Below are 16,135 nucleotides of genomic sequence, written 5' to 3'. Positions count from 1 at the left end.
AAGAAAGCATTTCTAATAAACCTTGTTATTAGCGACACTAGTGGACATGATGTGAACTACAACCGGCAACTTATTGCTTGTGCTCATATATAATGAAGCTGAATGTGATTCAGTGGCCCCCAAAATCTATATTATATATACAGAATTATTAGCCCCCCTTTGAATTGATTTCTTTTTTAAATATATCCCAAATGCTGTTTAACAGAGCAATGAAATTTTCACAGTATGTCTGATAATATATTTTCTGCTGGAGAAAGATGTATTTGTTTTATTTCAGCTAGAATAGAAGCAGTTTTTATTTTTTTTATGAACCATTTCAAGGTCAAAATTATTAGCCTCTTTAAGCTATATATTTTTTAATAGTCTACAGAACAAACCATCGTTATACAATAACTTGCCTAATTACCCTAACCTGCCTAGTTAACCTAATTAATCCAGTTAAGCCTTTAATAGTCATTTTAAGCTGTATAGAAGTGTCTTGAAAAATATCTAGTCAAATATTATTTACTGTCATCATGGCAAAGAGAAAAGAAATCAGTTATTAGAAATGAGTTATAAAAACTATTATATTTAGAAATGTGTTGAAAAAAAATCTTCTCTCTATATTATTCAGTTATACTGAAATTGGGGAAAAAATAAAAAGGGGGCTAATAATTCAAGGGGGCTAATAATTCCGACTTCAACTGTGTATATTTTTAGTCTTTGATTAAAAATAAAAATAGGTTTTAAACACCCGTGCAGCAATATAATACTAATGAATGTCCAGACAGCACCCAGACTTCTGAAAGTGGTTCTTTAGAAAGCATACAGATCTGGCTATTTAAGACGGTATAAGACTATAATCAGTCATTTCATGCATCACAGATGAGAATAGAGAGTCTAAGGAGCCAAAGTAAATGTCATATGCTCTTCATTTTTCTGACAAACACAAATAACATTTAGCTTTCATAGACAACCAAGGTCTGATTTTTTTTATGTTTCCTGACAAGTTGTTCACACATTGCCATAAAAAGCAATGAATACATAAACATTCTAACATATGTTCCCTTAAGACTGCATGTATTTGATTAAAAATATAGGAAAAACAGCATTAATGAGTAGATGTAATTTTATGCCATAATTTAAGATATTTTCTGTTCCCGTGTTGGCATGGGCTAATAATTCAGGGGGGCTAATAATTCTGACTTCAACTGCATATCGTTAGATTTGATCTCATAAATGAATACTTTGTGAACGTTAAATAAAACTATCCCTTTCTATTGTTGGTCCGACCCATACAAATCAAGAGAGTGGAACTGTAAGTGTGAGCACACCCTAAATTATTAATGTCTTACAACCAAATAAACTCAAAGTGAGTATTTAGTGAGGGCAAAGGTCATCTAAGTGAAAAATGATGGAAAATATATTACAGCGATGAGATCTAAACTGGCCAAACAAAAGAAAATGAATGTCTGCCGCATGTGCCTTTAATTAATTCGAACCAAAGCATTATAAACATTTGGTGATTTGGAGATGAAAACAAATGTGTGTGTTGGTCCCGCAGTGCACCTTATTCATCTGAGATAATGGGGAAATGTCAGCGATTTTGCAGCTTAGTTGCTCGTATAAAGAGCTGCCAGGGGTTTGTTAAGCATTAAGGTTTTATGTTCAGCAATTATACGCTATTTAGTGTGGCACGCGCCCTGTTGCGCACTCGGACCACCCAATGAATGCAGACCCTGACTGGCATTCCTTGTTTGGGCATCTACATTCACACTTATGCCTGTTTGGTATACACGGCATGGTCGAAATGAACAATAAACACGTGCCGAGACTCCGTTACAATTTTCATTCAGCCTCTCTCTCACTCCTTTTTTGGAGGATGTGCTGCAGCAGACGGAGACACACATGTGCTTGATAGTAACGGGAGAAGGATGTTTTAGGAGATGCTTTATCTTTATCTGGCCTGGATTTGCTGTACCAAGATGCAGAGCCCTTCAGTGGTCTCTGTGACACACACACATAAACACTTGCGTAGCCTTGTGTTTGAAGCTTACCCAGCTGACTCACAGAGTTTTCAACAGGAATGTGTGGAAACCATCTTCTGCTCTCTCCAGAATAATCTCTCCATACACTAAGAATGTGTACACTGTAAAAAAATGCTGGGTTCCACACAATCAATTTGTGTCAGACCCTCAAGACTTGTGTCAAACCCTCAAGAATAGTGTTGTTTCAACTCATTTTAAATAAGTTTAAACAAACAACAAGCGTCACATCCACCAGTAGGGGCTAACTGGATGCTAACTAGCTAAACCTTGACCTCCTGATTCTCATGAATGCTTACCCTTTGCTTTTCGACACCTCGTCTACTTTTCATCTCATTTAGGTCTCAGAATAGCCATCGTCGGTATGCACTACCATTACGCACTCTTAAAAATAAAGGTTCTTCATTGCCATCAGTAGTTCCATAATGAACCTTTAACGTCTATGTAAGGTCCTTTGAAGAACCAGAGATCTTCTTTTGGAATATTTTTGGTAATAGAGTAAATGTGGGGTCTTTGTATGATTTGTTAGTACTTTTATCAGACAGAGCCAAATTAATATAATGGGATGTGATAATTCATCCATTCATTTTCTATTCGGCTTAGTCCCTTTATTCATCAGGGGTCACCACTGCAGAATGAACTGCCAGCTTATCCAGCACATGTTTTACACATCGGATGCCCTTCCAGCTGCAACTCAGCACTGGGAAACACCCATACACTCTCAGTTACACACTACCACCAATTTAACTTATTCAATTCACCTATAACACATGTCTTTGGATTGTGGGGGAAACCGGAGCACCCGGAGGAGACCCACGCGAACACAGGGAGAACATACAAACTCCACACAGAAATGCCAACTGACCCAGCTGGGACTCGAACCAGCAACCTTCTTGCTGTAAGGCGACAGTGCTACCCTCTGCGTCACCATGTCGCCCCTGAAGTGTCACAAAATATCTCATAATTACCAGTTATTTAGCTTACTTTTATCTTCAGAACTGAACTCTGAGCAGTATATTTACTTTATATCTTGTAATTCATTTATTTCCTTCTACAGTACAAGAAAACCTTATCCTTTGCTTTTTTATTATTATAATGTTAAAATATAATTATTATTATATTACTTATTTCATTAGTATTATTTTTCCTCTCAGCTGAGGGTTAATAACTCACAATTCAGACTTTTGTTTTCTCAAAAATGCAAGAAAAAGTCTGAATTGTGAAATAAAAAGTTACAATAATCTTTCACTTTTTATTTATCATTATTATGTCTTTCTTTCTGTTCTGGAAATAAGCTTCCATATTAAATTGATGGAAAGCAATAGTAAAGACACTTTACAAAAAAAATATTTTTAAAGTGTCATCTTGGTCATCTTGGAATTAAATGTATTATTATTATTATTATTATTATTATTATTATTATTATTATTATTATTATTATTATTATTATTATTATTATTATTATTATTATTATTATTATTATTACGTTTATTTTAACAGGAAACACACATTGAGATTAAAAAACCTCTTTTACAAGAGAATCCTGGCCAAGATTAGGCAGTACACGTCACATGGGTCTAACAGACAACAAACAAAAAACAATTGACAGTTAACATGAATCACACATTGACAAACAAACTATTCAAAACATCTACAAGCCTGTTTCAATTTCTAAATCATTTATACTTTTTTAAAAAGCATTTAGTAAAATCAACTCTTAAAACGGCACCTTTATTTGTAGATTATACCATGCAAACGGTGATGCGTATTTAAAAGCCTTTTTTTCTGAGTAAATAAATATCCTGTGACTGAAAGCCATATCTAAGGACAGGTTTTTTACAAATGTACCAAGTTATATTAATTAACAACATGTACTGTAGTTACTACCAGGATTAGGGTTAGAGTTAGGGTTTGATGTGGATAATTAATGATAATTAATGTGAATAATGTTTAATTTACAGAAAAATTATTTTAAAAAGTGTCACCAAAAATGTTTTGTCATAAATCTTTCACATTTATGTACTTTAAAGAATGCTATTACAGTTTTTACAAAAATAAAATGGAATTTCAACATTTATAATAACCAGAATTGTTTCTTGATTTATCAAATCAACATGTTAGAATGATTTCAAGTCTCACGGAGAAGCCTTGGAAGCTAATAGAGAATGAGACGCCAGTACTAGGACAGAGAGGCCCATGTGACCCTAACTGGAGTAATGATGCTGAAAATTATGTACATTTTAAAATATACAGTATTAAAACTGTTAATTTTTAAAATTGTTTTCAATTTGATTTTTTTTTTCTAATCAATGCAGCCTTGGTAAGCATACAAGACGTTTGGGATGTGAATGTAACAGCTCTGATCTCTCTGCCGATCTGGAGTGATTTGACACACACGGGTGCTGTGGGTCAGGGCCTGACGTTCAGTCAGTGTCTCTTCAATCATCCAGCCGGCGTCTCCACAGCTGACTGTGTATTATTACAACAGACATTCCTGCCATTGCAGGATTGTGTCAGCTGTCCTGCTCTCCTCTCTGCATGTCTGTGGGCCCACTGAAGAGAGAGAGAGAGAGAGAGAGAGAGAGACACTCACACACACATTTGTTTTGGTGATTTATGAGGACAGTCTATTCTAAAAATCACACTGTAAAACCCCAAAATTTTAACTTTGTCAATTTTGAGTTAACTACACTCATTTCATTTGATAAAGTTAACTGTTGGGTTTACGTGGGGATGCATGCCTGTCTGTCTACAGAGAAGATCAAAATTAAAGAACAATCAATCAGTTTAATGAGATACATTTCAAAATTATTATTACACCATGTCAAAATTATTACCCCTCCTTTGAAATGTTAATTCTTTTAAAAGTGTTGTTCAACAAAGAGAAGATTTTTTTCTAGACATTTTAAACATAAATGTTTTAATAATTTCTAATAACTAATTTATTTTGTGTCTTTGCCTCAATGACAGTACATCATGTTTGTATACTTCTTTTGTATTCAGCTTAAAGTGCAATTTAAAGGCTTAATGTTATTATGTTAACTGGACAAGTTAGGTTACAGTTTTTCTCAGTCGCTTTGGTACATTTCTCAGATCAGAATTGAAATTTTGCAAAACAGCATACAAATAGCAAAAGACCATGGATTACATGCAGTTCATTAGTTCATCTCTCAAAACTACATTTCTGTGTCAATGAATGTGTCAGTACCATCAGAATCAAATGTCCTTGTTTCATTGTGTACAGATAAGACAGTCAAATTACTTAGTCATACTGTCAATATAACAGTTTTTTCTGGAGGGGTGTCCAGATGTAAAAAAAAAAAAAAACAAACAAAAAAAAAACAATTCTCCTTGTGCTGTAATTTGTTGGCAGATCATGTCATTGTGATACAGAAAGGAAAAGACAGCACAGCATACACAAAGAAAAAACAAAACAAACTTAAAAAAAGTCAAGAATCACCTATGGGAAATTTACTAATCGTAGACAGATTTACAAAAAAAGTCTAATGGAAATGTTTAGAAAAATGCATTATGATAAAATATTATGACAACTTGCCATTTTTCATGTAAAGACTTATGCCATGAACAAACGATTAAATGTTGTGAGGGGTGAGACTATTCAGACAGAGACCAAAATAATCCATTTTGATCAACATGACATAAGCAATTGATAATAATAATAATAATTCCTTACATTTATACAGCGCTTTTCTGGGCTCTCAAAGTGCTTTACACATAGGGGGGAATCTCCTCATCCACCACCAGTGTGCAGCATCCACCTGATGTTATAGGAAACATCAGAGAATTGCACATAATCATTTAAGCATTTGCAACTTGTTCAAAGAAACATCTCTCAATTCTGATCTGAGAAATGGACCAAAGGGACTGAGAAAAACTGTAATTAGGCAAGTAATTGGACAACAATTTTATTCCAGCCAAACAAAAGAATTAAGAGTTTTTAAAATATTATAGGAAATACAATGTCTTTGGTCTGTTAAACATCACGTTTGGGAAATATTTGAAAAAGAATGCAAATTTCACAGAAGGGCTAACAATCTGTCTGTCTGTTATGAACAGTTTTGACATGAAGTGAATTGACCGTTGTTGGGCAGTTTCTGCTGCCAGCGCTTAGGGAGCAATTAGGGGTTAGGTACCTTGCTCAAGAGAACCTCAGCTGGGCATTGAAGATGGAAAGAATGCAGTTGATTCACTTTCCCCATCTTCGATTCCTGCCGGGCCACAACTGTTCCTAAATCAAAAACAACAAAAAATTTCATGCTTATTACTTTTTAAACTAATGTGAAATAATCTTATAAGAGTTTTTATTAACTCTTCAACTTACTGTCTTAATGTAGTAGTTACTCACATCATGTCACTCTTTGACCGCTAAAAGAAGTAGTTTTAAGTAGCGTGCGTCTTTAAAGAGTTTTTTCTTGACATCTAGTGGACAGTGTCATGAACTACAAGTGTTTGTATTAATCAGAGTTATATTAGCACTAAATGAACTGCATTCATATTTGTGTTCTTGTCCTGCAGGGCCTAAGGATCATCTTTACAGACTCGTCCCGAATCATCTTTCGGCTCAGTGGTTCTGGGTCTGGAACAGGAGCAACCGTTCGTATCTATGCTGAAAGCTATGAGAGAGACCCGGAGAGACACAACAGAGAGACTCAGGTGAACACAGGATCTTTACCCATGTTTATAATGTCTTGTTTGGCTCACAGTCTGGCACTGCATCTCAATAGTGATTTATGCTTCTGAACAAGTCCACTTGACAGGCTTTGGAAGATATATATATATATGTACTCAGATATTTGCATATACACTCTCAGAAATAAAGAAACAAGAGCTGTCACTGGGGCAGTACCTTTTCAAAAGATACACATTTGTCCATAATGGTACCTCAAAGGTACTTTTTAGGTACATTTGGGTACTAATATGCACCTTTTAGGTACCACTGTGGACTATTTTGGTACAAAAATTTATCTTTTAAAAAAAGTACTGCCCCAGTGACAGCTCCTGTACCTTTATTTATGCGAGTGTACAGTATGGGTAGTAATGCAAATTATGCAATAATTGCACACTAATCATTATTTGAACAGTTTCACAAAAATGCGGGCTGAAGCATGTTTTCCAATAAGATTGTTTTTAAATTTCACTCCATCTATCTATTGCTATCTGTGTACAGGAGTTGAACAATGAAACTGAAACACTGGCCATTTTAGTGTTGGAGGATTCATGGCTAAATTTGATTTGATTTGATTTGAATGATTGCACATTTCATCAGTAAGAGCAGAGTGTGAAGGTTTAAATAGCTGAGTAATAGCACAGTTTTGCTTAAAATATTGCAATGCACACAACATTATTGGTGACATGTCAGAGTTCAGAAGAAGATAAATTGTTGGCGCGTGTCTCGCTGGTGCATCTGTGACCAAGACTGCAATTCTTTGTGATTTGTTAAGAGCGACAGTATCCAGGGTAATGTCAGCATACCACCAAGAAGAATGAACCACATCCAACAGGAAACAATAGGAAGCTATCTGAAAGGGATGTCCGGGTGCTAACATGGATTGTATAAAAAAAAAAAAATCACAGCTGTCCGACTCACTGCAGAGTTAAATGTGCACCTCAACTCTTCTGTTTTTCTCCTGTTTGTCGGGAGTTCCACAGGGTCGATATACATGGCCGGGCTGCTATAGCCAAACTTTTGGTTACTCATGCCAATGCCATACACCTGTTTCAATGGTGCAAGCAGTGAAAATCTTGGGCTGTGGACAATGTAAAAAATGTGTATTTGTAATGTAGTCTGATGGCTGCCAGGCCACTGGGATGGAGGAGGCAGAGAACCGACATACTTTTAAATAATTTTTAATGAGCAAATAAAACAAGCAAATTAAACAAACGGACGGCAGCTCCTCACAAAGGCTGCCGTCAAACTGAAAGCAAAAGTAAAATAATATGTCCGGGCCCGGTCCTCTCTCTCCTAGTACTGGCGTCTCATTCTCTATTAGCTTCCAAGGCTTCTCCGTGAGACTTGAGGCAGGTGACGCGTCCAGGTGTCCCTGATTATCTCACTCACGCCACCCGCCTCGCACGCCCTCAAGGCTCTCTTCCCCGCCTTACTTACCAGATAAAAATTGGGGTTCGGTTCTCCAGACACGATGCCACTCGGTCCTCAACCAGCTGAGAGATCTGACGACTTGCTGGGAGTGGTGGAGGAATCTATTCACCCATCGTCTTCTGGTGTCTGGCAGCAGTTCTCCTGGCTGGCGGCATTTCTAGTCTCCTACACCGCTCCCGATTCGCTGGATAGACGCAGGCTTCAGCATCATGACAGTGGTGACTCTTCCGGGCTCTCTGGGATGGCTCCCTTCAGCTCTTTCCTTTCCGGTGTTGAGCCCCACGTCCCCTGCTCCTCCTCATGCTGGGTGACAGCAGCAGGCAAATCCTTTCCTCGCCAGCCTCAGGCCACCCCAGCACTGTAGGCAGATGAACAGGTTTCTCCCCCGCTCGGGTTAACCCCCGAACACTCACCCTCCCTTTCAGCAGCGAGGGCAACTGGACAACATGTCCCTCTTTCTCACGGATTTTGGCACCACTGTAATGAAGTTCTTAGAAGGAAGAAGGAGGTGGAGAACCGACACACTTTTAAATAGTTTTATTGAGCAAATAAAACAAACAGATGGCTGAAAGCAAAAGTAAAACAACATGTCCGGGCCTGGTCCTCTCTCTCCCAGCACTGGCGTCTCTCCTCCTTTTAGCTTCCAGGGCTCCTTTGTTAAACTTGAGGCAGATGAGGTGTCCAGGTGTCCCTGATTATCTCACTTACACCACCAGCATTGCACACCCTCACGGCTCTTGGCCCCGCCTCACTCACCACAGTATTGTTCTCTGATAAGTCAACCTTCACTGTCTTTCCTACATCCGGGAGAGTTACAGTGTGGAGAAGCCCCCAAAGAAGCACACCACTCACACTGTTGTATGGTCAGAGTGAAGCATAGTGATCAGAGCCATTTTCTTGGCCCAATACTTGTGCTAGATGGGCGCATCACTGCCAAGTACTACCAAACCAATCTGGAATACAATGTGCACCCAATTGTCCAAACATTGGTTCCTGAGGGTGGTGCCGTGAATCAGGATTATAATGCTCCAGTACACACAGCAAGACTGGTGACAGAGTGGTTTGATGAACATGAAAGTGAAGTTGAATATCTCCCATGGCCTATACAGTCATCAGATCTAAATATTATTGATCTACTTTGGGGTGTTTTGGAGAAGCGAGTCAGGAAACATTTTCCTCCACCAGCATCATGTAGCGTCCTGGCCGCTGTTCTGGAAGAATAATAGCTCAAAATCCCTCTGGCTACTTGGTTCCCAAGACAAATTGAAGCTGTATTGGCAACGAAAGGAGGCCCTATACCATACTAACGAATTATTGTGGTCTAAAACCAGGCATTTCAGTTTCATTGTCCAACCACTGTATGTACAGTATATCTCAATAAGTGACAATTACATTTTTGTAATCAACATGCATACCACAAGTGTCTGATTCAGCCCAGGATATTTTTTGTGTAATTGTGTAATTTATAGTGATTTGTCTCATATTACTGGCATGCATCACTTTGTTTGATGGTTGTAGGTTGTGCTGGGTCCTCTCATCGCCATTGCTCTGAAAATCTCCAACATCCACGAACGAACTGGACGCAGAGGGCCTAATATCATCACCTGAGACCAATCCAGAAACTAACATCCAGGGGCCAAAATCACCTCCTCACTCAACATCTGATCTTTCACACTCGACACCACACACAATGTGCCAACTATTCATTTTGCTGCTCTTTTCAGATCAAATCTCCTCTCAGTCTTTATTATTTTGTCCTCATTCTTCTTTCCAAGGGCCCCTGTAAGATTTTCTCTTCTTTTGCACATTTATAGACTCATGTAAACCACTACAGAAACCCGGAGGAAGCAAAGTGTTTGTGTAAAGTTACTGTTTTAACTCAACGTGAAGTAAGAAACAGAACAAATATAGATCACTTTGCATTTTTAATTGGCCGCATGGGGTCTAAAGCCTAAAGCTTGTGAATTATGTGTAACTGTGTGCTTTTGTTTACAATGCAGCTGTTACTAAGTAATGCATTTGATTCAGTCTGGGAAAAGAGAGAGCAAAGCTATTCAATATTTACTAATTTCTGTGGAATTTGCATTAGAAACACAAGATCATAATCTCTGCATCAGTTAGAGCTTGTGTTTAATAACAAACCACTAAAATTGAAAATCAAACATGGTCTTGAAGAAAGGTTGTAAAACCGATCTTGTAATATACCATAGATATAAACATTAAATATTGCATACGGGTCCTGAACATGCGTCAATACCGCCACCATATTGGTACAGGGCTCCCAGGACAAAAGTAATTCAACCCCACAAGACCAAAGCCAATCTGAATATGCTGGACTGTTGCTCTGTGTGTAGTAAGAGCAATCAAAGAAAACAAAGCATAAGGGCATAACATTTCATCTCTAAGATTTAGTTTTTTACTATTTTATATGTTATGAATTTGTATGCTCATTATGTAATGTTATAATGATGATACAGTCACTTACTGCATTGACCCAAAGGGAAAGTATAACACCAACTTGAACTAAATGCTATGCCTATGCTAGGTTTGTTGAAGAAAACCAGCGAAAATGTAAATGAAATATGACAACAAGATGGTGGTGCCAGAAACCTGTATTATTGTCGGCTCAGTAACAGCTAGTTTTTGAAGTAAGGAATAGTGTCTGCACCTTAGTGTGCACACTTTCCACCCTGAATTATTAAATATATTTAAACTTTCATATACTATTTACATCAGAAAAGTGGATATTATGCACATTGGGAAGCAGGGACAGGGATGCATAAAGTACTAGAGACCCAGACTTAAAATAAAAGTACAAGTGCTCTTTCAAAAAAGTGACTTGAGTAGAAATTGAAGTGCTTTTTTAGCACCATACTTAAGTGGAAGTACTAAAGTATTCCACATTTTTTGTACTTAAATATTGCAAGTAGTTTATTTTAAAATTTACTACTGAAATACTGAAAGTAAAAGTACAAGTATTGTGTTATGTAGTTATTAAAGAAAGCAGTCAAAAGACATCATATTGTTTTTTTTTATTTTAAATAACTTTTTAGGGGCAGAATGAAAAGAAGCATGGTTTACGATTTATTATATATATATATATATATATATATATATATATATATATATATATATATATATATATATATATATATATATATATATATATATACACACACACATACATATATACATGATGGGTCAAAAGCACCATTCAGCGTGACACAGCCTTTACGATGGCCAGCTAGTTAATGTTAAATGAACATTGCAGCATGTTATGTACCGCGGGAAGCTATTAATTATTTAACTTTTATAGCGCTTACGGATAGCTCAATCTGCTGTGTTTCATGTATGATATTATTTTTAACTTACCCTGATATGTTTCTTCAAATTGGACAGTGAATTTTTGAAAACCATTATTTCGCAACCTATGCAGAATATGCAATTCATTCTATATGAATTGTCTTCCACTCCGACAAATGCAAACATGGACTCTAAATGCAAACATGGACTCCAAACATGGACCACGGGTGGTCTTCCTCATCGCCACAAACAGTTGAAAGTGAAGGAGTTGAAGGTGGAATTTCTGGGTTTTCCATATCAAAAACAAACTAAAGTGCTGTCAGTGCTTGCAGGCGGCGCTGTATTCTTTGATCGTCTGAATGATGATGAGCCAGCTTATTCAAACCTGTGACAGAGACATCTGCTGCTTTGGCAGTGATAATGTGGGTTTGGAATGATTTGTAGCAGTTTTATAATTGTAAAATAGTAACTATGCAGCACATAAAAAATCTGTCTGAGAAAAAACAATACTCCAGTAGAATACAGATACATCATTTTAGTACTTAAGTACAGTAGGGAAGTAATTCATTACTATACATCTCTGAGCAGGGATATCGATGGTTTACACAAATCATTTATAATGAAGATTCATTCACAAACAAATCACTCCCTCCGTTAGAATTAGAAGTAAAAGGGGATGTGTTTCTGCACATGGATTTGATCCAATTTAACAGGGAGGGAAGATAATACCCAAAAAGCAAATTTTCTCTGGTCCAGATCTGGCCCACACAATCAGCTTTTGCTTGGCTCACATGCCGCAGTGAACTATGATACATGAGTGGACCAATTCTGCCTTCCATACAAGGGCCAGACATAGACCATATCTGGCCAAGTTAACTGAGCCTGAAATAGCCCAGATATGTTGGTTTGTCACGACTGCAATCTATTTAATAAACACATGAAGCATTTTGCTTTATGGCCAGGCTTTTTTTTCGAAGAAACTTGATTGGTAGAATTTGTTTTACTCAAAAATAACATAAATGTATTTTAAAAGTGGGTCAAGATAAGCCAAACTTACATGGCCCACATATAAATTTTTAACATCTGCGCCAAATACTACATTCAATATCTGGCCCAAGTCTTGTTTGCCACCTTAAAGAATGTGCCACTTCTGTAAGACCCGGACCATGCTTGGCCCACATGCTTTATGTCAGTGCCAGACAAACGCCTGCTGTGCCAGCATTAAGCCAAATCTGGGCCAGAATTCTTTGCTACCTGGGTACATTTCCATGCACACAAACACACGGTCTTTGTCGGCAATGCCTGTGCTATAACTTATCCATCGATCATAGATATATGTATATATGTGTATGTATATGACCGCTGCACCTTGGTCCCACATTCATTTCAAAGGAATGCTTCCCTGTACCAAAATGGTGGCTCTATTGACTTATTCCTTCCAATAGACAACAATAGCGTAGGCGACATCTAGTGTAAATATCTATGGTAATAAGCTAACACTGGTTTTGATGATCAAATTTCACACCATTTTCAGCCGTTTATACATCCTTTTCTCTCCTTTAAAGTCTGTGTGAAATCCGAATTTACTGTGTTTATTTTGCTAGCGAACATTCTTGTTTTTTAGATAAACGAATTATTCTGTGCATGTTAATCCACTGAAAAAAATGTGTTGAAACTAAAGAAAACACTGTTTCTGTAATCTTCAATCAACGTCTGACTGGTTGCTTTCAAGTTTGGAGTGGTGTATGGGGTCAATCTAGGGCCATATATACTTGCAAAATAAAAGAAAGTTTTGCAAACAAAAAATAAAGTATCGAGCAAAAAATAAATAAATAAATGCAAATCTCTAAAAATCGTAAAGGGAAAATTAAGTTTTAAGAAAATTTTTATTTGCAAACAAAAAAAGAACTGCAAATAAAAATCAAGCAGAGCAAAAAAAAAATTGCAATTAAATTAAATTAAAAAAAAATAAAAATAAATAATAATATATTATATATATGTAAAACATTTTATAGCATTGCCTTTACAAAACCCCTCCAATCAATGGCCAAGATCTGCATCAGTTTAAGCGACGTCATCACCTGGTATCACCGACCAGTACTACAGACCAGTAGGTCCAGGCCTACCATAAAACAGCCAAAGTGAAATGCGCAGAAACATGAAGTGCAAAGTGAAAACAGCATCGCAAACTCACAGTTGATTCAAAAGCAAATCAAAATGAGCATTGCAATTGACTGGAGGTGTTTTGTAAAGGCAATTCTATAAAAATGTTCTGCAAATATACGTATATCGTTTTTTTTTTTAATTGCAAATTTTTTTTTTTTGCACTTCTTGATTTTTATTCGCAGTTATTTTTTGTTTGCAAATTAAATTTTTTTATTTCTCAACTTAATTTTTCCCTTCGCAGTTCTTTATTTTTGTTAGCAAAATTAATTTTTATTTCACAAAAATTAATTTTTGCTTTGCGATTTTTAGAGATTTGCATTTATTTATTTTTTTTGGTCAACTTTATTTTTTGTTTGCAAAACTTTCTTTTATTTTGCAAGTATATATGGCCCTAGATTGACTCCATAGTGATGGTCCTTCTCTGTTGACTTCAGTTTTTGGCCACAAAATTCTTAACCACGCCCCTTTCACGAGGGAATGATGCGCTTAAAGAAAGCCCCGCCCCCTACTCCCCTACGTCCCCGTTTCAGTCGGAAGTACATCAACATACTAAAATAAAAGTCTCAGAAACATCTGGTTCACACGGGTTGAAATCAGCTTTTTTTTGCCATAAACCCAATAACAAAATGAGTCAAAATTAAGTTTAAGTATTGCTTATTGATTAGTAGACTAATTACTATTCTTTTGTTGACCTTTTATTTTAAAAATCCTGCATGAGTCAGTTGTTTGTCAGATGGATTATGTGCATTCCATTGTGTGATGAAAAACATGCCTCTATCAGTTTATTATTATTTTTTATTATTATTAATATATAACCCTTCTGACATTACAGTACAATTTCTGTTTTAACCAGTGTTTAAGATAGGCCTACTGTATCTTTTTAAATTATGATGATCCTAAAAACCCCTGCACAAATTACAAGGCTCAGTTTTAGCTGGAAGATCTAATGAAAGTGAATAAATTCAATAGCCTTAGCTCTAATTTAATTTTGTATCCTAAAACATAAATAAAGTTTATCTTTTGTGTGTCCTTGCTTCTTGTTATTGTCATACACGATAAGAATGTGCATCGTTTGTTTTATTTGGTTTATTTTAAAGAATTCAGTCTAGTATAAATAAATAAATAAATAAATGTATGATTGGATTGATCTATTATTAAGGTACACTTTTCTCATGTAATTACCTTTTCTTGCCGGCATATAAACGATAGCTAATCTTATTAGAAAACCCTGGAACATATTTGAATTCTATTTGTACACACTTTAAAACCTTAAATTTACACTTGTGCATCTAAAGATGAAAATAAGTGACACACAGGTCTTTGAAGGCTAATATAAAAGGTAATAAATGTGTCATTTATTAATATTTTTTCCTCTGCTTTCTCCAGTCTTCCAATTAATCAGTAATAACTACCAAAAATTCATTAATTTTGAAGATTTTAATCCTATAAATTACAGTTATAATACGTAACACTGGTTATTATTATTTCCCAAATACAGAATGCCAAGCAGCTTTTAGAGTCTAGAACATGTCAATCATTAGACACATAGGTTTGGTGAGATGGTGTCGAAATAATAAAAATGTAAAAAGAAATTGTCTTTAAAAATATTTTTATATCTACTGTGATTTATGAAAAACTACTGACTGACTGACTGACTGACAATAAAAATTTGGGGACAATACAATATATGCTGTTTGCATTTCACATTCCACAGCCAAAATGATAATGATAATGATAACTAAATAAATATGTTATAATAATATAATGATATTAACAACAACAGCAACAATAATAATAAAAAGAGAGACAAAAGGGTTAATTTGTCAGGAATAACTAAACATTTTGCTCTTCTTTATTCAGAGTTAAAGAAATACAATAAGCATTACCACAAATCCCTCATCAATGCTGCATTTATTGAAAGTAATAAAACTGATCAAAAACAGTAATATTGTAAAATACAATACACGATCAATATTGAATCATTATGTGAACAATTCAAATGTTTATATACAAAAATAATCTTTAATATAATATATTGAATTGTTCATATCAAGAACTGAATTGTTGATAGGAAAAATATTGTTCATATAAAAAATTTAATAGTTAATTTTAAATATATATATATATATATTGTTGATATCAGAAATGGCATTTCAACTAGAAAGAAAATCAATTATTGATGTTGACAATTAAATGTAAATGTTTTTAAAAACAAAGACTTAAAGAATTATATGATATGAATTATATGATTATATTTGCATTAAATGTCACCATAGGCTGCATGCCATGATGCCGTTCAAATGTAATTTTTCATATAAAAATTTGATTTCTTTCTAGTTGAAATGTAATTTCTAATATTTCAACACTATTTTTTAACTTACAATTCAATTAATGACATGAAAGTCCACATTTTTTGTTATCAACAATCAAAGATATCAAGAATTAAATTGTTCATATAAATAATGTAATAGTTTATAATAATCATGGAATTGTGAACCATAGAAAGAAATCAAGTCATGCA

At 35.5% G+C, this 16,135-nt stretch overlaps 1 protein-coding gene across 1 annotated transcript in view; it reads left to right on the top strand.

Moving 5' to 3' along the window:
* The window catches only part of pgm5 (phosphoglucomutase 5), a 44,817-nt gene extending 33,570 nt beyond the window's left edge, over positions 1-11,247 (top strand). The window contains exons 10-11 of the mRNA XM_056463447.1: positions 6,561-6,698; positions 9,664-11,247. Of these exons, the coding sequence (XP_056319422.1) occupies positions 6,561-6,698; positions 9,664-9,753 (228 nt within the window). The 3' untranslated portion in view covers positions 9,754-11,247. The remainder of the gene's footprint in view (positions 1-6,560; positions 6,699-9,663) is intronic.
* Positions 11,248-16,135: the final 4,888 nt, after the last annotated feature.

Source organism: Danio aesculapii, chromosome 8 (assembly GCF_903798145.1).
Source record: "Danio aesculapii chromosome 8, fDanAes4.1, whole genome shotgun sequence".
Classification (NCBI taxonomy): Eukaryota; Metazoa; Chordata; class Actinopteri; order Cypriniformes; family Danionidae; genus Danio; species Danio aesculapii.
Note: the sequence above shows the minus strand (reverse complement) of the source record. Positions and strands in the feature narration are given on the sequence as shown.